This window comes from Miniopterus schreibersii, assembly GCF_964146895.1.
Source record: "Miniopterus schreibersii genome assembly, chromosome: 10".
In the NCBI taxonomy this organism is placed as follows: domain Eukaryota; kingdom Metazoa; phylum Chordata; class Mammalia; order Chiroptera; family Miniopteridae; genus Miniopterus; species Miniopterus schreibersii.
In genome coordinates this window covers 58,074,647-58,097,761 of record NC_138110.1, presented here as the reverse complement: position 1 = coordinate 58,097,761, position 23,115 = coordinate 58,074,647, and the positions used below count along the sequence as shown (strand labels likewise).

The 23,115-nt window shown below is 48.6% G+C and overlaps 2 protein-coding genes across 3 annotated transcripts in view; one reads left to right on the top strand and one right to left on the bottom strand.

The window, feature by feature from the left end:
- RPN2 (ribophorin II) overlaps positions 1-1,419 on the top strand; it is a 51,911-nt gene extending 50,492 nt beyond the window's left edge. For both annotated transcript variants that reach the window (XM_081149783.1, XM_081149782.1), the window contains one exon: positions 438-1,419. In XM_081149783.1, coding sequence (XP_081005909.1) covers positions 438-450 — 13 coding nt within the window. In that variant the 3' untranslated portion in view covers positions 451-1,419. The remainder of the gene's footprint in view (positions 1-437) is intronic.
- A 10,122-nt stretch (positions 1,420-11,541) lies between these two features.
- Positions 11,542-13,584, bottom strand: GHRH (growth hormone releasing hormone; the record flags this gene model as incomplete). The annotated part of the gene is made up of 3 exons (XM_081148876.1): positions 11,542-11,665; positions 13,092-13,196; positions 13,505-13,584. 3 exons carry the CDS (start codon positions 13,582-13,584, stop codon positions 11,542-11,544), a joined length of 309 nt encoding a protein of 102 aa, XP_081005002.1.
- Between the last annotated feature and the right edge of the window lie 9,531 nt (positions 13,585-23,115).

The following is a 23,115-nucleotide window of genomic DNA, read 5'->3' as shown; positions in this document are numbered from 1 at the left end:
CGCAACCCGGGCATGTTACCCTGTCCAGGAATCGAACCGTGATCTCCTGGATCCTAAGTTGATGCTCAACCACTGAGCCACACCCGGCTGGGCAGTAAAAAATCCCAAAAAATTTGCACTGTCTTTTTGGCCTTGCACTGTGAGAGGTGTGTGCCTGGAATTACCTCATCTCCTTAAATTTTCACATACCATCTTCTTTCTTAGTTATTATCAGGTTTGTTTCACTGTTTTTATTTAAGTTATCAGTTCTAGTTTGAACTAGCTGTCTTACACTCTTGTGAAATGTGAGGGGGCAATGAATAGAAAAATGATTATTCCTTTATTAATGGGATTTTAGAGTGGTAGAGTACTTAGGTCTCTTGTCACCAGTTAGGAATGCTGACAGGGAATTAATTGAAACCCTCAGTAACTTTGTATTTGTTTCCATTTTCTTTCAGAGCAGCACATTAGTTCCAGAAGACAGGAGACTGAGCCCTGAAATGAATGTCGAGAAGAGGGGTCAAGAACAATTCAGTTTGAAAAGAGGAATGAAGAAAACTTTATTTAAAAAGAAATAAGTCTAAATTGTGGTCGTACCTTTTTTGCTTGTTTTTCTATTTCCCAGTACAGAGCAGAGTCCTGTGAGCCCAGATATTCTGTGTCTTTGGCACGGTGCCCAGCAGGATGCTGTGAATATCCTGAACTTACCCAGGTGGATGTGCTTTGGAATAAAGGGAATGATGGGAACAAAGGCCCGATTGAGAGTCTGTTCTAGTACTTGTGGACTGATGGGACTCCTGGGTACATGCATGAGGATGTAGTTGGGAAATATTATTGATGTAATGGCCAGGATGTCCTTCTCACCTAGAAAAGCCATGTCCCGTCTTCTCCAGCCCTGGATATCAGCCGTCAGCATAGGAGCCCTATTGTTATCCAAAGGTTCTGCTTTTGCCTTAAAAGTTTGGTGTCAGCGTACAGTGGGAAGGAAAGGGAGTATTTCAAAAGAAGGCTGACCAATGAGTTGTCTTAGGCTCTTAGAGGATCACACACATCTCAAGGATGCCCCTTTTGAGGTTGTACATGGGGGTTATATAACATCACTCAGCGAAGTAATGTTGAATGGTGTGGTTAAGTGTATAAACTTGAGTGTCAGGCAGACCTGCTGTTACAACTTACTAGAGTGAAGGACTTTGGGCAAGGGCCTGAACTTCTCTAAGCCTCCTTTTTTTCTTCAGCAAAAGAGAGATAAATTCATCTGGCTGAAGGAGTTTCATGCGTCTAAAGCAGTTGGCTCAGTGCTTGGCATCTTTCCTAACTGGCCCAAAGTTATGTACTTTGGCTCATTGCTTCTAATTTAGTTAATTGAAATATAACCCATACATTTAGATAACCTTTTTTTTTTTTTTTTTTTTAATATATCTTTATTGATTTCAGAGAGAGGACAGGAGAGGGAGAGAGAGAGAGAAACATCAATGATGACATCAGTGTTGATCGAGCCCGCAACCCGGGCATGTGCCCTGACCGGGAATCGAACCCCGATCGCCTGGATCCTAGGTCAACGCTCAACTGCTAGGCCACGCCCGGCCGGGCTAGATAACTTTTGAAATGCAGCTAATCCTAACAGTATTGAATTTGGGGGCAGAGATTATTTTATTCAGATTGTTTTCCAAGCTGGACTTCACTGCAGTGAGGAAATGGGGATATTTGATTGGGGAAAAACAAAAGGGGGTACTGGCACTGGAACTTGGGCTAGTTCCCAGTGAGATTCTGCAGACAAGAGGGCCATGTCGGCAATTGCTGGGGTGCCTCTAATATGGGAAGGAGGCCCCAGTTCCCCAGACATTGCATGTTGGTGGCCCATAGGTATGTTTTATTTGACCCACAGTGTTTATTTTTTAAATTGAATTAGTAGCTAACACAAATTGAGAAAGTTCATATAAAAATCTAGTTTGGATGCCTGGCCGGGCGTGTCTCAGCGGTTGAGCATCGACCTAGGATCCAGGCAATCGGGGTTCGATTCCCGGTCAGGGCACATGCCCGGGTTGTGGGCTCGATCAATGACTGTCATCATTGATGTTTCTATGTCTCTCCCTCTCCTTTCCTCTCTCTGAAATCAATAAAGATGTATTTAAAAAAAAAAAAATCTAGGCATGGGGTTTTGGGTTCAGAGTTGGCAACAATCAGCTGGAACTGAACAGCAAGCAGCCCCTCCCCCAGGTGAGGCCAGCACTTCCCAGCGTGCCAGAGCCCCACCCCTCACAGGTGTCAGTCCACATACCACAGGTGCTGTTCCACCTGCCAAGTTCACTGCTGTGGACATATGACTGGAAGCCTTGCTTTTTTTTTTTTTTTTTTTTAAATATAGTTTTATTGATTTCAGAGAGAAGAAGGGAGAGAGAGAAACATCAAATCTGAGAGAGTCATTGATCCTCTGACTGGGAATCGACCTGCAATCTGGATCATAGGTCAGTGCTCAACCACTGAGCCCTGTCGGTGGGGCGAAGCCTTGCTTTAAAAAAAGGTTTTAGCTTATCCCAGCCTGAGGAGAAAAGGTTATGTTGTTCTCCCATTGCTATTGGGTGGCTTCTGGTGTCCTTAGGTTTGCTGGGACCTCAGCTTAAAGTGGTATGGAAGGGATGAGAGCAGGGGGAGCCCACCCTGCTGGTTACACCTGTAATCCGACTACAGTTCGGGAAGACAGACCTGATGAGGCCTGTGGAGAAGGGGAACTTGGGTCTGATGATACAAGTGCTGTGGCTGGAGGAAAGAAAGTCCCCTGGAGAAGGGGTTGGCAAGGCAAGGCTGGTTCACGCTGGCCTGCAGACCCAGAGGGATCTGGAGAATCCAGCAACAGCAGACATTTGCTCCGTGCCAGGCTTGGTGCTGTGTCCAGAGCTACAGCAGCGAGCAGGGCAGGTACATTCCCTGCCCTTAGTCCACTTAGAGCCTGGAGGGGGCAGGAAAGGGAGCAAAGTGATGACAAACTTGAGAAAGGCTTCAAAGGAAGCAGTTTTTATCCAGAGGGTTGGGTAAGCTGAGCTGAATGAGATCGGGAGGACCAGAAGGAGCCTTTGCAGGGCTGGGGACAGTACTCTAGGCAGAGAATTAACATGCAAAGGCTCTGAGGCAAGACCTTGGCATGTTGGAGCTGAAAGTAGGTCAGTGCGACTAGGGCACAGTTAGCAAGGAGGAGAGTATCCTCAGAAGCCTGAACAAATAGGCTTTTTTTTTTTTAATCCTCACCTGAGGGTATGCTTTTACTGATTTTAGGGAGACAGAGAGAGAGATACATCAATGTGAAAGAGAAACATCAATCTTGCCTCCAATATGCATCCTGACCAGGGATCAAACCTGCAACCTGGGTATGTGCCCTGACTGGGAATAGAACCAGCGACCCTTCTGTGCACGGGATGACTCTCCAACCATCCGAGTCACACAGGCCAGCACTAAATACTGCTTTTAAGGGCTGTGGTGAAGAGAAGAGATTTTACTTTAGGACCAACAACAAATTTTAGGCAACTTGAATTTTATACTGGGATATAGCAGAGGCAGAAACTCGTACATGCTGTTTCTGGGCTCCCACCTGGTGAGGCATTTTGAAGGTCCCTTAGCTCCCAGCTCTGAAGCAAGGCTACAGGGCAGAGTCGGGGGAAGGCTGGAGCTGACAATAGGCCTAACTCCTATAGCTAATGAAATCCACTGGATATGGCACTCAAATTATTCACCACTGATGAGGAATCTTTGCTTGACCAAACTTTAGTCAGGCTCCCATACCTTCTTCTAGGCCCATCTGTGCATTTCAGTATAGAATCTAGTTTTAGCAAGAACCCTGCTGAGTCAGCTTAACCAGAACCCCCCCCCCCCCTCGATATCTGATCACCTTGTTATCTGATCCGTTCCTCTCCTCCACCAGTCCCCAATTGATATCTGATCATCCTGACCTGCCTTCAAGAATCCTGTTAGGTCATTTTAGCCAGAATCCTACTGACCCCTGACATTTCCTTTTCAGTTTCCATCCACTGATTCCCCACCCAGCTCCTTGGCTATATGTTCCCACCTGCCTAAGCAGTATTTGGAATTGAGCTGAATTCTATACTGAGGCCTCTTTTGCCCTGTTGCAGTGTCCTGAATAAAATCTCTTTTAACCACTTTTACTACTGTGCATCTCTGGTTCTTCTTTGACCCCACAGTAGTTCTGGGCCATCTCTAAGGAATACTAAGCACAGCAGTTTAGAGTCCAACTGACCTGCTCTGAATTCCCTAGTTCTCTGTGTATACTTAGGCATCTTTTTTTTAACCTTTCTGGACCTCAGTTTCCCATCAGTAAAAATGGGAATAATACCTCTGAGGGCTTTCTAAGGATTGAGCTCACACCCAAAGCACATACCACAGTACCTAGCACTTAGCATTGACTCTGCACCGATTAGTGTAGATATTGTTATGTCCTGTGTGGTGTTAGCTGGAGCCCAGGAAACAGTTTGTACCAGGTCCATGTTTGTTTAATTTGACTTGATTGCCCAGCTTGCATTTCCTGAGGGGCCTGGGGTCTTGAAACAATAAAGCAGTACCCCGGAATCAGGAATCAGCTCCTGCTTTGCTCCTTCCAGCTGCAGGACCTGGCTGAGTCCCCTGACCTCTCACCTCCACTGAGGACAGAGCCGTGCTCTGCCTTGCTCCAGAGGGCTGTAGTAGGGAATGCATGGGAAACCTCTTTGTGAATTTTAATACAAACATAGGGGATTATTATTGAAAGCAGCGAGTCTCCCATTGATTAGAGCATTTCTTTAGGGGGGAAAAAATAGCACTTCGTTGTAAGTAGGACCCCCACGGGATGGGAAGCTCCCAGCACCTCTGTGGAGAGGGGTTAAGTCTTTTAAGTCTCCATTAGTGTCGCCATTAATGGTGATAAAGCACCGGAATTGTTGCCATCATGGTTATAATGGCATTCACCTCCAAAACCGCAAGTAGCAGCGGGTCCCAGTGACCATTGTTTCATTTGAAAAACTAATTGGAAGCTGAGAGAGCCCTTAGTGTTTGCTTCTGTGGGGACAGGCTGAGGAAAGAGATGAGCAGGTGGGTCCGTCTGGGGGATGGAGTGGGCTTGGGGCTGGCCCAGGCTGTCCCCCATTCAGCAGTCCCCTCCTCTGTTCCTTGGCAGGTTCTCAGCCGCCTGCCTCTTAGTTGAAGTGGACTGCCTGCCTGCCCTCAATGGCAGGCCTTTACCTCTGGAGGGGGCTTTTGTTTCCCCATTGTTCGTATTGTTTCCTCTGCCACAGTGGCCCCCTGCTGAGCCTTTCACATTGTTTCTTGGAAGGTAAACTGGGCTTCCAGGGAGAGAAACCCTGTGAAGAACCAAGGCGGCTTTCTGTTCTGGTGCTGGGAGACAGGTTCACGGGACTGCATGTCCCCAGCTGGAAAATGATGGGGGTGGCATTGCTCATCTCTGAGTCCCCACCAACTCTAAAATGCTGTAATTCTTCTACTTTTAATCAAAATAGACATCATCCAGAGTTTTCACCTTTTTTTTTAAGATTTCATACAGTAAAATATACAAATCTTAAGTGTGCAGCTCAATGAATTTTTATTTCTAATGACACTGGTATAACCATTATCTAAATCAAAATATAGAACATTTTGATCTCCTTAGAAAGTTCACAGATTCTAATAAGAGGCATAGGAAGGGCTGGTGATGTGTGGAAATATCTGGCCCAGGTAAAATAGTTTGTGAATAGAAAAAATTGAGTATTAGCGTAGTTAGCTAGATACTAATGAAAGAAGGGAGCAATGGGAATCTGACATTATTAAGACTAATAAACTGGAAAGCTGAATCCAATATTGGGCCTGCTTCACTAGGAAGCTACAGCTTCACACACTCCCCAGGGCAGTTCCCTGCAGATTACTGGGGGTGGGGGCGATGGGACAGAGCAATAAAGGGAAATGCCTCTGCTGGGCGCATGATGGCAACCAAAGAGGCCTGTCTAGCCTGGGAGAAGGATCAGATTCGAGAAGGACAGAGCTGCAGAAGATCTAGGAACTGTGTTGGTTAGGAGAGCCCAACGCAGCCCGCGAAGGACTGAGAAGCTGATTAGCTTTAAAGGGCGCCTGGTCCTTCCCAAGCCCAAGATAATATAACCCAAGCTTAACAAAGCGCGCTCTCACCCGGTAACATAAACTTGCCCTGTTGGCTTGTGTTTTCTCTCCATACCAGCCACGTGGCCCTAGGAACCACCTGGGAATAGACTGTAAGCCCGATGGGGGCGGAAAAAGACTGGACTGGACTAAGCTTTTACATGGACTGAACCAAAGGTGCAAAGTGCCTGGACACTGGTTCTGTTTCTGGGCCTGATAAAGACAAGGTTGGGCTTTTTCCGTGGCAGGAGGGATGGAGGTGAGACACTGGGAACCTGGGGGGCAGCCTTCTGCTTCCATCCAAGTAAATCTTACTACCAGACCTCATCCTCCCACAGGTGAGTCTACCGAAATGCTTTCCTCCCAATTCCATGAAAAAACATTTCCACTGGCAGCAATCACGGACATAGGTACCTCTGGTCAGTGGCTTCAGTTCTGTGTCCTTTTATAGCAAAATCAAAAGAATTATCTTTACCAGTGCTATCCAATAGAAATGTAATGCAAGGCACATGGGTGATTTTAAGTTACATAGTAACTACAATAAAAAAGTAAAAAGGAAACAGGTGAAATTTTTAATATGTTATTTAACCCAATATGTCCAAAATATTATTTTAACATAATCAATACAAAAAAATTTTTGAGCTATTTTGTATTCTTTTTTCATATTGTCATTGAAATCCAGTGTCTATTTTACACTTAATGCACATCTCAGTTTACACTAGCCACATTTCAAGTGTTCAGTACCCTCCTGTGGCTAGTGGCCACCATATTGGACAGCTGGGTCTATACCCACCAGCTCTAATTCCTCTCCTACCATTTGCTCTTGAACCCACTCATGTCAGACTTTTGCCTTCACCGCTCCACCCAATTTGTTCTTGCCAAGGTCATCAGTGGCTCCCGTGGTCACTTTCGTGGTCAGTTCTCAACGGACATGACCCATCAGCACCTCTTGGTATAGTAGATCACTCTCTTCTTCTTGAAACACTTTTTTTTCAGGTGGCTTCTGGAATTTCTCTCTTGTAGTTTTCCCAGTAGCTCACTGCCTGCTCCTTCTCAGTCTTCTTTGCTGGTTCCTCATCTTTCTTCCAAACTTTAAATGTGGGGGTGCCCCAGGGTCAGTCCTTGGACCTCTTCTCTACTCTTTCTGTACTTTTTCCTTGGTGATCTAATTCACTTTCCTGACTTTAAAGGCCATCATCTAAATGGTGACAGCTGCCAAACCAAACTGGCTGCCCTAACTCCAGTCTCCAGACTCAGTAAATCCAGGTGCCTACTTGACATCCTCATTTGGACCTTTAATAGCATCTCAGGCTTCCACATGTCTAACCCATCTCCTAATTCTTCTCCCACACCCTAAGCTCCTAAATGGCAGCTCTAGCCTTCCAGTTGCTCAAGCCAAAAACTTTGGAGTCATTCTTGACTCATCTCCAATCCCTATACTCTATCCATCAGCAAATGAGTTCTACCCTAAAAATGTACCTAGAATTTGACCTTATCTCAGAGTGACTTTAAATGCAAGTTACGTCATGTCATTCTTCCACTTAAACTCTGTGATGACCCCTGTCTCACCAAGGGTGAGGTCCAGGGTCCTTACCAGGGCCTCCCGGGGTCCTGGTGAACTGGCCTCCTGCTCCACCTGGGCCTCCTTTCCTTGCTCTCACCCCTGCTTTCTGTTCTAGCCACTCTAACCTCCTTGCTCTTCCTCCCCCCCCCGCCCCCGCTCTTGCCTCAGAGCCTGTGTGTTGGGGTGTCACTGCATGGAATGTTCTTTACCCAGATATTCACATTCCAACACCTTCTTCAGGCCTTTGCTCAAGTGCTACCTCATCACCGAGGCCTTCCCTGACCACTACACAGCGCGTAGATATGCTACAGATAAAATGCCCTTCAGGGTCCCCATCCCCTTACATTTTTATCCTTTGTAATTGCCACCCTCTGACGTATTCTATATTTACTTGTTTTTCTTACTCTTCCCCTAATTGGAATATAAATTCTATGAGGTCAGGGGCTTTGTCTGCTTGCTCAGGACTGTATCCCCAGTGCTTAAAACAGTGCCTGGCACATAGTAGGCACTCTATAAATATCTATGAATGAATAAGTGGTCCTGCTCATAGATGAACAAGTCATCAAATGAATGAAGGATGAATTTGGCCCAGAGTAGAAGAACATGGACTGCCTTGGTTTAAATCCCAGGGCCCTCCTTGTCGGCTGTGACCATGACAATCAGTTAATCTCCCTGTACCTCGGTTCCCTGTCTGCGAAATGAGAAGGATGCCAACACCTCCCTTTGGGCTGTGTGAGGCGCATGTGAGATTCTAGACGTGAAGCTGCCCAGCTGGTACTGCCCCGCCTGGTAAATGTTAGTTGTTGTTTTTTATTATACCATGTAATACCACTCTGGGAAATGTAACTATGTAAAGCACATAAAAATTAGACTGAAGATAAAAGAAAATTGAACTGCAGACCAGGACAGGGGAATTTTATTGTATTTATAAAGGAAAAAGTAGGTCAAAAATTAAATAGGATTAACTGGATACAGTTGTGTTTTGGCTGCAGGAAGCATAAAACACAGGCAGAATCTTCATCCTTGGGGATTCCTGTTGCAGAAAGAAAGAAAAAGCTCAATCAGAGGGACTGAAGAAAGGGCAAGTTAGGGCAGGGACACTTGGAACTAGGGTGATGGATGCTCCAGTGTCAAGACTGACTGGTTCCCAAAAGAACTTGTACACTGTTGGTGGGATAGTAAATTGGTGCAGTCACTATGTAAAACAGTAGGGAGGTTCCTCAAAAAATTAAAAGTAGAACTACCCCATGATTCAGCAACCCCACTTCTGGGTCTTCACCTGAAGAAATCCAAAACACGAATTCAAAAAGATATATGCACCCCATGTCCATTGTGGCATTATTTACAATAGCCAAGATATGAAAGCAACCTAGGTGCCATCAATAGGCCATTGCAGAAAGAAGAGGTGGTACATACATACAATGAATATTACTCGGCCATAAAAAAGAATGAAATCTTACAATTTGCAACAACATGGATGGTCCTAAAAGGTTAATGAACAAAACTGAAACAAATTCATAGATACAAAGAACAAATTGGTGGTTGCCAGATGGTCTGGGGGATGGATGGAAAAGGCAAAGGGATTAAGTACAAATTGCCAGTTATAAAAACAGTCATGGGAATGGAAAGTTCAGCATAGAGAATATGCTCAATAATATTGTGATAACTATATATGGTGTCAGATGGGTACTAGACTTATCGTGGTGATCACTTTGTAAGTTGTGTAAGTGTCTAATCACTGTGTTGTGCACCCAAAATTAACATAATATTGCATGTCAACTGTCACTGAAAAATAAAAAAATTAAAATAAATTTTAAGAAGAACCTCATCGTTAGCCCCAGTTCTGCCAACCGACTCCCACTGAGATCCCAGGCTGGCCATCTCCCCTTGCAGTCACCTCTCATCCCCAGACACTTAGATTAGGTTATTCCTTCTGGCACACACTTTCACCATGCCCCTTATGTCACTTACCATTTATCACAAATTAAGTAATCCACTGTACAAGTACCTGTTTACGTTTTGTCTGCCTCGGTGCATTCTGAATGCCACAAGAGCAGGGACCACTGCTGTCCTATCCGCTGCTGTACCCGCAGCCCAGAGCCTGGTGCATAAAAGTCATTGGATGGTTTTTTAGGGCCAGGAGGAAGATGAATCTGAACCTCAGTTACTTTACAGGGCTGTTAGGCGGACATGAAGTGTGGTGGGTGCGCAAGTATGCCGTCTGCCAAATAATTTGACTCTGTGTTACCAAGGTGGAAGAACTCACTCTTTTTGTTGTTGATTCTCACCTGAGGATATTTTTTTCCATTGCTTTTCAGAGAGTGGAAGGCAGGGGGGGAGAGAAACATCGATGTGAGAGAGACACTATTAGTTGCATCCTGCACACGACCTGACCTGCCAGGGGGTGGGGAGGGGAGTGAGCCCGCAAGCCAGGTATGTGCCCTTGACCTGGAACTGAACCAGAAACCCTTCAGCGCATGGGCCGACGCTCTAACCACTGAGCACACTGGCCAGGGCAGAGCTCACGCCTATTTTATGTTTTCTCGGGCTCACCAGTGATACCCTGGTATTTGCAGTAGTTGAGCCAGAGGGGGAACAATGGCTGTAGCAGCCTCCAGACCCCTTCCTGCTGCTCTGTGAATGTGAGCTCTGTGAAGCCTCTGACTTTTAACCTGCAGGAACAAAGCCTGTATTCTTAGGACTTGGCCTCCTTGGGGCTACTCCACCCCACTGGGGCCTGGTGGGAGCCATAAAGCAGGTGAATGATGGCCTAATCCCAGCATCAGGCACAGGGTAGGCATTATTCTTAGAGGCATTAGAGACCTTAGAGGTGGTCGGTGCTAACCCCCTCCTTTCACAGAGGAGGAAACTAGGAAGCCAGCTTGCCTTGTACAGCGACTTGGCTGCAGAACCTGACCTGGGGCTCAGGTGTGCATCCTGCCTCCCAGCCTGGGTCCCGTCCCTCCTGCAGCCCGCCTGTCAGCCTGCTGCTGTCTGTATCTCCGCGGGACTGTGGTCGGTGAGCTCTCCGAGCTCTCGGTGTCTAATTAGGTTGGAGAGAAGGTGAGGGAGCACATGGAGAGTTCTGCTGGGAACTGGGTGTGCTTAATAGGTCCGGAAATGCCTGGCAGAGTCATGCTGGGACACGTTTGTGCTCACAGTTGAAAATCAGCCTCAAAAATATAGCAGAGTTTCTCCCAACAGTCGTGTTATTCTTGAGAAACTTTGTTAAGTGGGCTGCATGCGAAGGAACTCCAGAGAGGCAGAGCAGGTGTTGGCTGGGCCTGCCAGTCCCTGGCTTGGAGCCAGCTGCTGCCCCTTCTTTGCCTCAGTTTTCCCCCTCTATAAAATGGGAAAACTCATTCCTCATCTTCCCCGACTCCCCATGGGAATGTGAGGGGTCAGTGAGATGGGGAGTGACTGTCATGCCCATTTCTCTCTCGCATGAGTGCTGCACACACTAGCCTACCTGAGGGTGTTAGGAGGGGCTGGTCTTCCTTTGGCTTCATCGGTTTGTGAACTTGGCAAGGGACCCAGGGCACGCCTCTCAGATTATGGCCAACAGAACCCTCTGGGACACTTGTTAAAATTCAGGTCCCTGGGTCCTATCCCAGAACGACTGAGTCAGCAACATTTTTGGACACAGATACTGAGCCTGGCCTCTTGCTACATATGGAGATACAGCAGTGGATAAGATCCAGTCGCTCTCACACACTTTCTCCCCTTCTTCCAGTTCCTGACGTATGTCAGGAGGGCTTGGCAGAGCCCCATGCCTTTGGAGAGGAGATTCTTTCCTTTTCTTACTGACTTTTGGGGAAGGAAGCCTCTGAGCTCCCTCAATATACATATACACACATGTGCTTGCATTCCTACCTGTGCTTCTGCAGCAGGGCCACCAGGATGCTCTCCAGTGCCATCTGCTTTTGGTCTTTCCACATGCCGTCCACCTGACGCCCAAGCCGTGCCTTTGCTCCTTGCTCCTGGTTTCTCTCTCTATTTGATTAGGAAAAGAGAAACAGCCGAGGTTGCTCTTTGCGTAGGACGTGGAGAGGCCTGGGAAAGGCCAGGGCAAAGTGGGCAGAGCAGGGTGTGCCCCTGTGCCTATTCTGATATCTGGTACGGAGGCTTCCACCCTAATGAGTTAGATTCAGCAACATTTGGGAAGGCAGTATACGCTTTGAAAGAGACATTTGCAAAATATCTCCCCACAGGTTACTTATTAATTACGAAGGGGAAAATATTAACTTTACAGAGGAGAAACCCGGCAGACACCATGTCAACTAAGTGATCAAAATTATTGTCACCACTAATGGGACGACTTGGCCCTGTGTGCCTCCTGTGACAGAGCCCGGAGGAGGACCCAGCGGCACTTCTGCTGCATAACCCGACTCTAACCATGAGGAAGCATCAGGCAGATCCAACAGGAGGGACATTCTACCAACAACCGGCCTTTACCAAACAAAAACGTCAATGGTGTAGACGACTGAGGAACTGCTCCTGATGAAAAACTAAAGAGACACGACAACTAAATGCAATCCGTGATGCTGGACTGGATCCTGAGTCAGGAAAGGAAATAATTGTTATAAAGGACATTTTGGGACAAGTGCTGAAATCTGAATAGGGATTCTAAGTGATAATTATACTGCAATTATGTAAGAAATGTCCTTTCATTGGATATTAGGAGACGCCGCAGTAGTATTTAAGGGTGAAGGTCATGATGACTGCAATTTACTCTCAAATAGTTCAGCAAAATAATAATAACAATAATAATAATAAATAATAAATGTGTATATGGGTTTGCATGTGCATGTTTAACAAATATGATAAAAATGTTAGGAAATGTTGAATATGGGGAAGTGTATGTGAAAGTCCTTTGTACCATTGATGCAACATCTCTGTAAGTTTGAAATTTTTTCAAAATGAAAACTGAAAAATGTACAGGCACTGTGGGGGTAGGCTGCTTGGGTCCCAGCTCTGCCACTCTGATGTGTGTCCTTTAGAAGCTATTAATGGCTCTGGGCAATGGGGGTAAGAGTCCTGCTTTATAGGACTGTTAGAAAGAGCACATAACAAAGGGAGGAATGACGGCTAACACTACCAAGGGCTTACTGTGCCCAGCACTGTGCCAAGTGCATGTAAATATCCCAACACAGTGCCTTTGTTTCTGGTGCAGAGTCACAATCAACTGGTAACTGCCCTCAGTGTTGTTACTGTTGGGGCCCAGCAAAGGGAGAAGCACGTAATAGGTGTTCACCGATCGTTGAATAGCTAGAGGTGAGCTGAGATTTGTCACTGGGGTTCTTCTGCTATGGCCAGCCCAGAAAAGACAGACGCTGTGCACAGGAAGAGGCCAAACCCAGTCCCTCCAAACTCTGATGCATTTGCAGTGCGGAAAGAAATTCCTAGAACTTCTGCTTACGCCTGCTGCCTGCTCACGATGTCCTGGAGCAGCTTGCGGGCAGACAGCTGGCCCAGCACCTTCCGGTAGCTGTTGGTGAAGATGGCATCTGCATACCGTGGCATCCTAGGTGGGAGGAGTCAGAGGTCAAAGGGTGGTTTGATGGGAGGGACAAGGTGGCTGCACTCTCCAGGGCCCTGGTAAGGTCCTTGGGTTGCCCTTTGCCCTGCACATCCCCAGAGAGCGTTGGAGCCTGGGCTGGACCTCTCTGGAGCTCAGAGCCTGGCCCCCTCCCAGAGATGGGCAGTGCGGGCTGCCTGAGGAGTTGGCTGGGGCCAGCTGGTGGCTGGATTTTGCATCCTTTAAACACCTTTCCTCCAGCAAGGATGGTTTTGGGGTGGCAGAAATCCAGCCCTGTTGGCAGGACTGCTTACCTGAGGGTTGGGGAGGGCGAGGAGCAGCGGCAGCTGCTGCTGAGGGTTAGGACCATGAGGAAGAACACCCAGAGCAGCATCCTTCACCCTGGTGGTGGCGCCTGGAAAATGGCAGGAGGGGAGGTCAGATGTAGCCATAGTCACAGGGGTGCCCTTTGCTGGCTGGGCCCAGGCCTAGACTTGGCTCTGTTAAGCCTTGGTGCTTGTCCTTCGGAAGTGTGGGGTAGGAAGAAGAACCCAGACTCTGGAAGTCAGACAGACTTGGGTTCAAGCTCTGCCTCTGCCAGGCCTGAGTTCTGACCTCATTTTCTCCATCTGTAAAATGGGCATGATAACGCTACCCTGCTGACCTCATAGGGCTGAACAGAAAATCAAAGATAATGGCGAAACTGCCCCTTCCTGTAAGACCGTATACATGGAATTCAGGCCTCAGCAAGGGATAGGGGAGGAGTTAGCACCTTCCTTCAGTCTCTCCTAAGTCACCCCCACCCCTGTGAGGCACTGACAGCACTGAGCGGGGCTAACAACTCAGGCTCTGAGTCAGTCAAACCTGAGTCCATATTCAGGCTCTGCCATCACTAGCTGTGAGTCCCAGGGTAAGTGACTTCTCCTTTCTGGGCCTCAGTTTCCCTATCCATAAAATGGAGTCTATAACTCTGTCTACTGCATAGGGTCCCTTGTAAGCATTTGAGGCATATGGGGAATTTGCCACAGACTTTTGCTGTGATGATGTAATATTAGACTTGCTCAGGGAGTCAGAGTAGGATGAGCAGGTTTGGTTTTGTGTGGAGTTGGAGGGAAGGGAAGTCTATAAGTCCTGCTCCAGATGCTTAGATTTCACCAAAGAGCTTGAGTCCTGGAAGAGAACAGGGAGCCTGGGGAGCTCATATGGTAGAATTATCTCATAGATCACGTAATTACCCCTAATTGGGGCCTGCTGACACTGTACCCTGCAATTAGAGGAAGAACAGCCAGCAGGGAAAGAACCCTCTTATTTTTCTGCTGGGGAGGTGCCTCTGCTGTCAGCCAGACCTGCCCTGTGTGACTCAGCCACCAAGGGACTGGGTTGTCCCATCTTCCATGGCACCCCCCCTCAGCAGGATACCCACTCCATGGGGATACAGACCCATCCTGAAGCCTCATCAGCTCCAGAGAGGGCAAGACCCCCTCCTTTCCCCTGATCACCTCACACTGCTCCATTTCCTCCCTGGTCCTGCTGCAGATCAGCACTTGCAGAGCCCACCTACCTTTCCTGGGTTCACTTGCCCTCTAAGGGCATCACTCCTCTTCTCCCAAACACTGGGCCTTGACCCAGGGATGCCTTGAGACCCAAGGGAGCACACATGGGGCAGCTCGATGTGGCGGGACCCCCACACTTCTACAGCATGGGGGAGCTGCCATCCAGGCCTCTGTCGTCAGCCCCTCCCTGATGTGCACCCTCCCTCGGCCCCACCCCCAGACAATCCTCCAGTTCCTGCTCAGACACTCAGTGAAGGACAGGGAGCTCACTACCTCTAAGCCAGTCTGTCCTATTTCCAGGCAGTTCTTGTTAGGAAGTTTTGCTCATTGTGTCAAGTCCAAGTTCCCTTATCCTGCAAATACTTGTTAAGCTTCTGCTAAGGACTGGGCTAGAGAAACGGTGAGAACCAGGCATCTGCCCCCGGGGGCTGCCCCTTTGACATCCACCTGCCATGCCACCCAGAACTCCACCCACACCACGAGGCCTTTAGATGTGTTTTGCATCTAACTAACCAAAGGTCTGCAGTCTTCTGTCCTCATCATACCTGTCGCCTGTGGCTCTCCCTTTCCTGACCCCATCCCCTGCCAGAGTTTCCTAAGCAGGGAGCTCTTTAGAGGCAAAGAGGGCCCCTAACATAACCACTGCCTTTTCCATTTCCCAGCTTCAGCCTGGGCATTCTTCTCTTCTTTGCTGTTGATCTTTTAAAGACCTGAGCACATCTAGGCCCCTAATCACCCCACCCACTTGCTCAGAACCTTGGCTTCCCACTCCCTCCAGAACGAAGCCAAAACCCCTGCTCTTGGCCTAAGCCCTCCCTTGGCCTCCCTACCTCCTGCCCCCTTTCCGGAGTGATTCCCAGCCCCTGTGCCCTCCTGGCCCGCACAGCCCACCCTCACCCTTGCCCTCGGGGGCAGGTATCACGAGCTTCATTTTATAGCCGAGGAAATGAGCCCAGAGAGGAGAGGGCCTTTTTCCATGGTCCTCCGTCAAATTAGTTTCGGAGTGTGCACTTCAGAATGGGCCTCGCAGTTCCCAGGCCACCCGACTTCCTCCTGCTCCGCTGGGCAGCCTCCCAGATACAATACCCTATTCACGCGCTCCCCATTCATGGGGCGCTTCAGAATTCATCACCTGCACGTGGGAAACAGGGCTGAGGAAACGGAAAGCTTTTGCTCTTTGTCACTGGGTCTCTGGGGGAAGAAAAAAAGGGGACAAACAGGAACACCTGCTTGGTTGGCCTGTCCCCGCGCACATTCAATGGTTTAGAGTTGAAAATAACCTGGTAAGAGGGCAGGCTTTGGGGGGCAAGTCATAGTAAATACAGCAGCCCCTTGCTCATTCAGAATGAGCAACTATGGAGGCTGGTCAACCATGAGGCACAGCATCTGCCATAAACCAAGTGCCTCAGGGAAGGGTGAAGACACCACGGCAACCTTTGGGCTGTGAGAACCCAATCCATGAGGCTGGGAAATCCCATTGGACAGAGATGGGAAACAGTAAGAATTATCCAGCTGATGCTAAGAGTAGAACAGAGGTTTCATCACCAAGGATAAAATAGCTGTTGACAGACACATTCCACATGCCTGGTCTAAGGAGCTAGGATTCACTGATTTTAGCGTAACAAGAATCCAACAACATTCTTGACAACTCCTTGATCGCTCTGAAGCGTTTTAGGGTTTATTATCTGTCATTACGAGGATCAGTTAGCTTTCCACACTGCTTACAAACTAATTCTGGGATTAGATATATGTGAGGTCGTCCGGATTCAGGGTAAACGGGCACTTGACCTACATCAGGTGGCCCCTTTCGCCAGACTTCATGCCACGAGAATCCTGCAGATGTGCCTTCAGCTAATGACAAAGCTCAAGTCTCAAGTGCCCATACTAGCAAGGCCACTTTTGAAACCTAAGGAGAAAAATCTTTTACTTTTCTTAATACTCTGCTTTGTAATTTAAGGACCCTGGTCCAGTTTATAAACTTTCACCAATAGTGTTTCAAGTCTTAGGAGATCTAAGTTTTTAATGAGGAATTGTCTAGAATTGTCACTCAAAAGAGCAGCACCCCACCTCCTTCCAGAAAGGGTTTGAGGTGGCTTGTGATGAAAGACAAGTACTCCAAGACCATTAATGCAGGGGTCAGGAAACAAGCGTGGGGGTAACGGAGCGCGCCAAGGGCAAGGTAATTGTGTCTGAAGCCTGGAGGAATGGGTGCAGCTGCAATTGAGCAAGAAAGCGCGATGTGATCCATTTCCAGGCAATTATGTTGAATCGGTTCTGAGCGATCGATGCGCGGTATTGATTTGCACAGCCACTTGGCTCCTTTCCCATCCATGGCGGGATGAGCCGTGGGCAGGAGAGCCTCGCCAGCCCCGTCTTGCCCCCGAAGCCTGCCTGCACACACCCGAAGGGCGCGGAGACCTCCCTCCCCCGGCAGACGCCTGGAGGGTGCCTGCCTGCCACTCCACAGGTCGAGGGGCCACACACCCCAGGCAACCTCAGTATGGCGCCACCCATCAAAATCGTGTCCCAGAGCCCCTCCCGTGGGGCCTGAGTGTACTCACCGGTCCACGGGCAAAAAGGATGGCGGTGGGCCTCTCTGGCGCGGCGTTTCTGAGTGGGGGGCAGGTCAACGATGCTGCCCCATCCAGCCCAGCGCCTAGACCACCCTCTCACCTGCCAGGCGGCGTGGCTCCCCCTGCGATGAGGCGCTGCTCCAGCTCCACGGACCTCAGGCTCTGCGTTTGCTTTGGTGGCCGCAGGAACTGCCATCATTTATACCTTCATTTCCCTAAGTGTTGTCAGCGTCAGAGAATCAATTACTCACAAGTCAACCAAAGGACCATTTTTAGCATCAGGCCGACAAGCCCTAACAGGGGAAAGAGGTCTGCCCCTTACAAATTGAGACTCGTATTGGACTATCCCTTTATCTCTCAGGAAGTGGACAGAGCACAAAGTTATACTATTATTCCGAGAAGAACAGAGAGGCTAACGCTGTGGCTCTAATAATTGGAGTACTCCTAACAGTGAAAACACCAAGGGCTCATTTACTCTCTCAGATCACTGTGCCTTTAAAAAAGTTCATATAATTTCGTTTTGTCCATGGGCAACTTTATTTCACTTTAGGGGAGTCAACATTATAGAGAAGTGTTTTCTCTTCTTAGTAGGAAAGTTGTTCGCCATCTCCCTTGTCGTCCAATTATCAAGATTCTCCTCTATTTGATTTATACCTGCTGTGGTCCCAGGCTGGCGTAGGCAGCCAGCCCGGGGAGCATCCTTCGACGTGTGTCAAGGCAGCCAAATTGGTAGTTGCCTCAGAGATGTGTGAAGTGAGAGGAAAGAGATGGAAAATCCTGGGAGAGTTGTCATGCTTCCAGGTTTCTCTAGCCCATAGCTAAAGTATCCTCAAGAAATGCTATAAAAGTGTGTGAGGCAGAGACATTGTTTTTCCTTTTGGCTGTTGTGGAAGGGCAGAGAGAGCTCTGAGCTTCAAGTCCAGAAACCTGCTGCCCCTCCTGTGTCTGTCAATCACGACCTCTGTGACCCTGAGCAAGTTATTTCTACCCTCCAGGCCTTGGTTTTTATACCTGGAAAATCGAAAGGTGGCAGAGAACAGCAACTTTCAAACTTTTATAAAAGTGGCATAGCCTTTTCTTTAGAAATCTTCTATGGAAATGCAGAATATAAAACAGATTTTAAAAATTGGGCTGCTCTGGTTGAAGAGGGAGGAGTGGAGACTCCCTTGGCCTACCCCTGAGGCACCTCTCGGGGTCACAGTTAGAACCACTGGTTTCTGAAGGAACCTCCTAGCAATGTATTTGGTGATCCTGCTCCTTAGCCTGCACTGAGCCATGTTTTTGGCACAGAACAAACGTGGGATGTTCCCCCCATAGAAGCAGGGACTGAGTGGCATGTCACCCTGCCAGCCTAGACAGAAAGTGGTCAGGCCAAACCCCAGGAATGAAGACTAGGTTGATAGTTCACAGCAGCAGGCGGCAGGTGAAATAGTTAGGAGCCCCCAGGCCAACGGGCTCTCATACAGTCAGGAGGTGTGGGGTTATCTCCACAAATGCAAGGTGGGGACCACATAGAGGTGGGCAGCCAGAATGGGTACCAGGCCAGAGTGCAGATGTAGGACACATGGGGTTGCCATGGGGACCAGAATCCAACCCCAGTTGAAGCTCTGTACCAGGGATTACACGAAGGACTTCACGGGATGAGGGAATAAATGCTTATTTAAGAACTTGTGGGGGAGCTCTCCAGCACTATTTGTGGGAATGTAAACGGTACTGCCACTTTGCAAGATAGTCTGGCAGTTTCTTAAAAAGTTAAATCCTCACTTACCCAGTAATTCCACTCTTAGGTACCTACCCCAAAGCAAATAAAGCATATGTCCATACAAAGCACGCACTTGTTCATAGCAGCATTATTCATAATAGCTCTAAACTGGAACCAACCTAAATGTCCAGCAAGGTGAATGGGTAAAAAACTGTGGTACATTCATGCAATGGAATACTATTTAGTCACAAAAAGGAACCGACTACTGACACATGGGTCAACATGGATGAACCTCAAAAACATTAAGCAGAGTGAAAGGAGCCTAACACCAAAGAGTGCATGTTATATGATTCCATTTCTGTGAATTCTCTAGCAAAAAAAACCTCACTAGAGACAAAAAGCAAATCAGTGGTTGCCTGAGGCTGGGGACAGGAATGGGATTTGACAGCAAATTGGCTGAAGAGAACTTTTGGGGTGATGGAAGGTGGCCTAAAACAGGATTGTGGTAATGGTGGCCCAACTGTGTAAATATCACACAAACACCTGTTAAGCACCTAATTAGGCCCACACAGAGCTGGATGGATTAGCTGTCCATCTCTAGAAGGCCTGGTCCCATTTCTGCCATTAGGAGAGGGGGGTGGGCCTTTTCTCCCCTGAAAGGCATCTTCTTGGGTGCTAAAAGGACAGTGGCATGTGCTTGGTTTCAGACAGCTGCACGAGGCAGGCATGTGAGAAGCTTAGGAATAACCTCGGGCAGGTAGACCCAGAGAGGGAGATCGAATGGAGAGAAGGGCCCTGGCCGGTGTGGCTCAGCTGGTTAGGCTTTGTCCCGTGCACCGAAAGGTTGTAGGTTTGATTCCTAGTCAGAGCACATGCCTGATTTTCAGGCTCTGTCCTCGGTAGGGGCACCGCTGGAGGCGGCTGATGGATGCTTCATTCTCACATCCATGTGTCTCTCCCTTCCTCTCTCTCTAAAAATCAATAAAAAGTGTTAAAAAAAAAAAAAGAATGGAGAGAAGGGCAAAGTCACAGTGAAGCTGGGAGAGCATCAGACAGGAGCAGCGAAAAACCTGAAATAGAAGGCACGAGTTTGGGTGGCAAATGGGTTTGGATTTGAAACTCAGCTCTGCCACTTGCACGCTGTTTGATTCTGACAAGGCGTTTAATCTCTCTGAGCCTCCGTTACCACATCTGTGCAATGGGGGTGATAATACCTGCTTCCGCATGTTGTTGTGAGGACGAGAAACATGTATGTAAAGTGTCTGATACATTTGGCAAGTGCTAGCTGTTACTCGGGTTCTTATCAGAGCTGAGCTCTGAAAGCCGGGCGGGGTGGTGGGAAGGAGAGATGGGAGCCATCTTGGGCGACAAGCTTTATTTGCAGTAAATTCTCAAACCCATAGAAAAAAAGAATAGAGGGAGGAAGCCAGAAGGAACCTTGAGAGCAAGAGCCCAGCCCCCTCCAGTTCCTGCACCACGTCTTATCCTCTGAGAGACGGTGGGAACACCCCGCCTCATTGCCACCCAGCTCTCTTCCCAGGACAGGGTTTTAACCCGGCGTTAATTAGCGACCGTGTCTGCATCTAGAGGCCGGGGGTTAAAGCTGTGGACAGAAAGCACCCCAGAGAAAGGCAGGCTTTAAAAGGCCCCAAAAAAGCTAGGGCCGTGGGGCTCCACGAGAGAGACAAGCCGAGCATTTGTGTTGCAAATTTCCAGTGTGCTGGAGCCAGCCATTCAGCGACCGCGCTAAAGGCAGTCCGCGCTGGGTGGAGAGGGCAGAGGGAGCCCACAAAGGGGGCCTGTCTGAGGGCTCAGACCCTGCTTTGTAAAAGCTGCTTTCATCGCCCCTGGCTGATGGCAGCATTCCCAGCCCGAGGCCACTGCGCAGAGAAGAGAGGCCTGGGCCCCAGACTCCCAGGTTCCCTTGACCCCTGCCTCCAGGCCCTTTTTTTTGATCCGGCAGCAGCCGGTGTCATATGAGCACTCATGAGTGCATGTAGAGTGAGGGACCAGGGTTCCAGTGGTTGGCCTTACTGGGTGGCCTCAGGCAGTCACTTAACTTCTCTGAGCCTCAGTTTCCTCTTCTATAAAATGGGGCCGATGGGGTCCTTTCTCTTACTTCACATCTTACCCAAGCACAAGGGCCGGTGATTGGGTGGTGATTCAGAAGTTCATTTCTTTCTGGAAAAGTCTGCATTTGGGAGGGTCATTAGAAGAGTCCTTTTTAAGAGCTGAAGTTGATTGTACTTCGTGAATCAATTAAGCGATTCTGGGTTGATTGGAAATGTTACTCCCATATTTTAAACAGTCACCTTGCTTGGCATCTTTGGGGCTGCCCCGAGTCAGTCATTATCGATGTTAACTAAGTTGTTTTTCTGGGTTGGTAGACGCGGTGCAGGTGCCAGGCATGCTGGCACAGGAACGCTGTCCCCAGCTGATCCTTCCGGCAACCTCTCCCTGCTAAAGATCACTTTAGATCCCACCTCTCCAAGAAGCATCCCTATACACTGCTTTTCCCGCCTGGCCTGGCCAGTGGTTGACTGATTTTATATGTGGAAAAGAGTCTCTTTTCCTGAGACCCTTGGGATATCTGAGACCAGGTCTGATTTATCTCTGGGCCCTCCAAACCTTTTTCCTGCCTCTCCGGCTTTATTAAGATGTAATTGACATACATAAAGTTTTCTAATCAAGGCGTGGTCCCTAGACAAGCAGTATCAGTATCACTGGGAAGCTGTTAGAAACGCAGACTCTAGGGCTCCACCCCAGACCGACTGAATCACAGGCCAAACCCTTTTTGTTCCAGGCTTCTAAGGCAGCCTGGGCGCCGAGACAATTTTTAAAGCATGCAATGCCTGGCTGTTTAGTCAGGGGCACTGACCTCTTTTCCCTTAGATTGTCAAATTAAAAAAATGGCAACAGCCAGGAATCAAAATTATACCTATTATTTTGTCAGATAGACAAAAAATATCTATTTTTTGGTGTTCTGCAGAATTTTAGTAATTAGTTTGTGTGCCATGAGATGAAAAGGGTTGAAAATTGCTGTTCTAGAGGCATCGGGCACCTAAGATGGGTCTCTGAAAGCACTGTGGTTCTCTGCGGGGGAGGATGGCCCCGTGGCGGGGGAGCAGCCAGGAGATGTCGCTGTTTCCCGGACATTGGCGATGTCAGGCCCTGCAACGAACGCCAGAGGCCCCACGTGCCGGGCTTTGTTTGCTGTGAAATCCTAGGAGCGCTGACGGGCCCAGGTCAGTTACATGTATCAGGTCACCCCCTCCTCCGCCACTCAGGCCCCCCATCTTTCTCTGCCCGGTTCCTGCCTTGGGTTCTCAGCTATGTTTCCAGTTAGGGGAGTCTGTGTGATCCCCAAGGCCAGCCCCTGCCCCAGGATCTCGAGGAGAAAACTCAGTGTACCGAGCCTCCCGCTAGCGGGGCTCATCAGTCAAGAACAGTGAGGAGGGGGCATCTGTTGGGAGGCCTCTTCCCACTTGGAGTCTGAGTTGGAGGATCTTAGTGACAGCAGGACCTGCAGACACAGGGAGAGGAAGTTCCCATTATTTGAATGTCTTACAGGAAAAACCCAAGGGCCGCCTGGGACTCCAGTTTCCAGTTTCCTATCTGAAATGGAAGCCCAGTGTCAGGAGCCAGGTTTATAGCTTCACCTCCCCTCTGTGGCTACAGTGCAGTTAAGGCTGCTCCATTACCTGTGGATGCAGCAAATCTGGGCTCCAGAGTCAGGGCCAAGGAGTCCTCACTCCAAACTGGAAGAAAAGTCACTGGAGTTTCCTTCCAGGGCTGAAACTCCTAGTCTATCCGCGTCTTCCTAGCTGTCCCCGACCCTGCATCATTTGGTCCTGGAATACCCAGGCCACAGAGCTGAATAAAGATCAGCTTTCATGCTCAGTCCCACCCTTGGAGCTGGAGCTCTCCTCTAAACCCCAGAATCCATCTCTAATCCATGGCTGAGACCTGGCTTCCTGCCTAATTCCCGTGGCTCCAGCCCCTGGGTCAGCCCTACTCAGCACCTCACAGTTGCTTACAGGATTCTAGCTGTCCCGATCTCAGCAGTAAAGCAGTAACATTTCTGGATGATTACTATG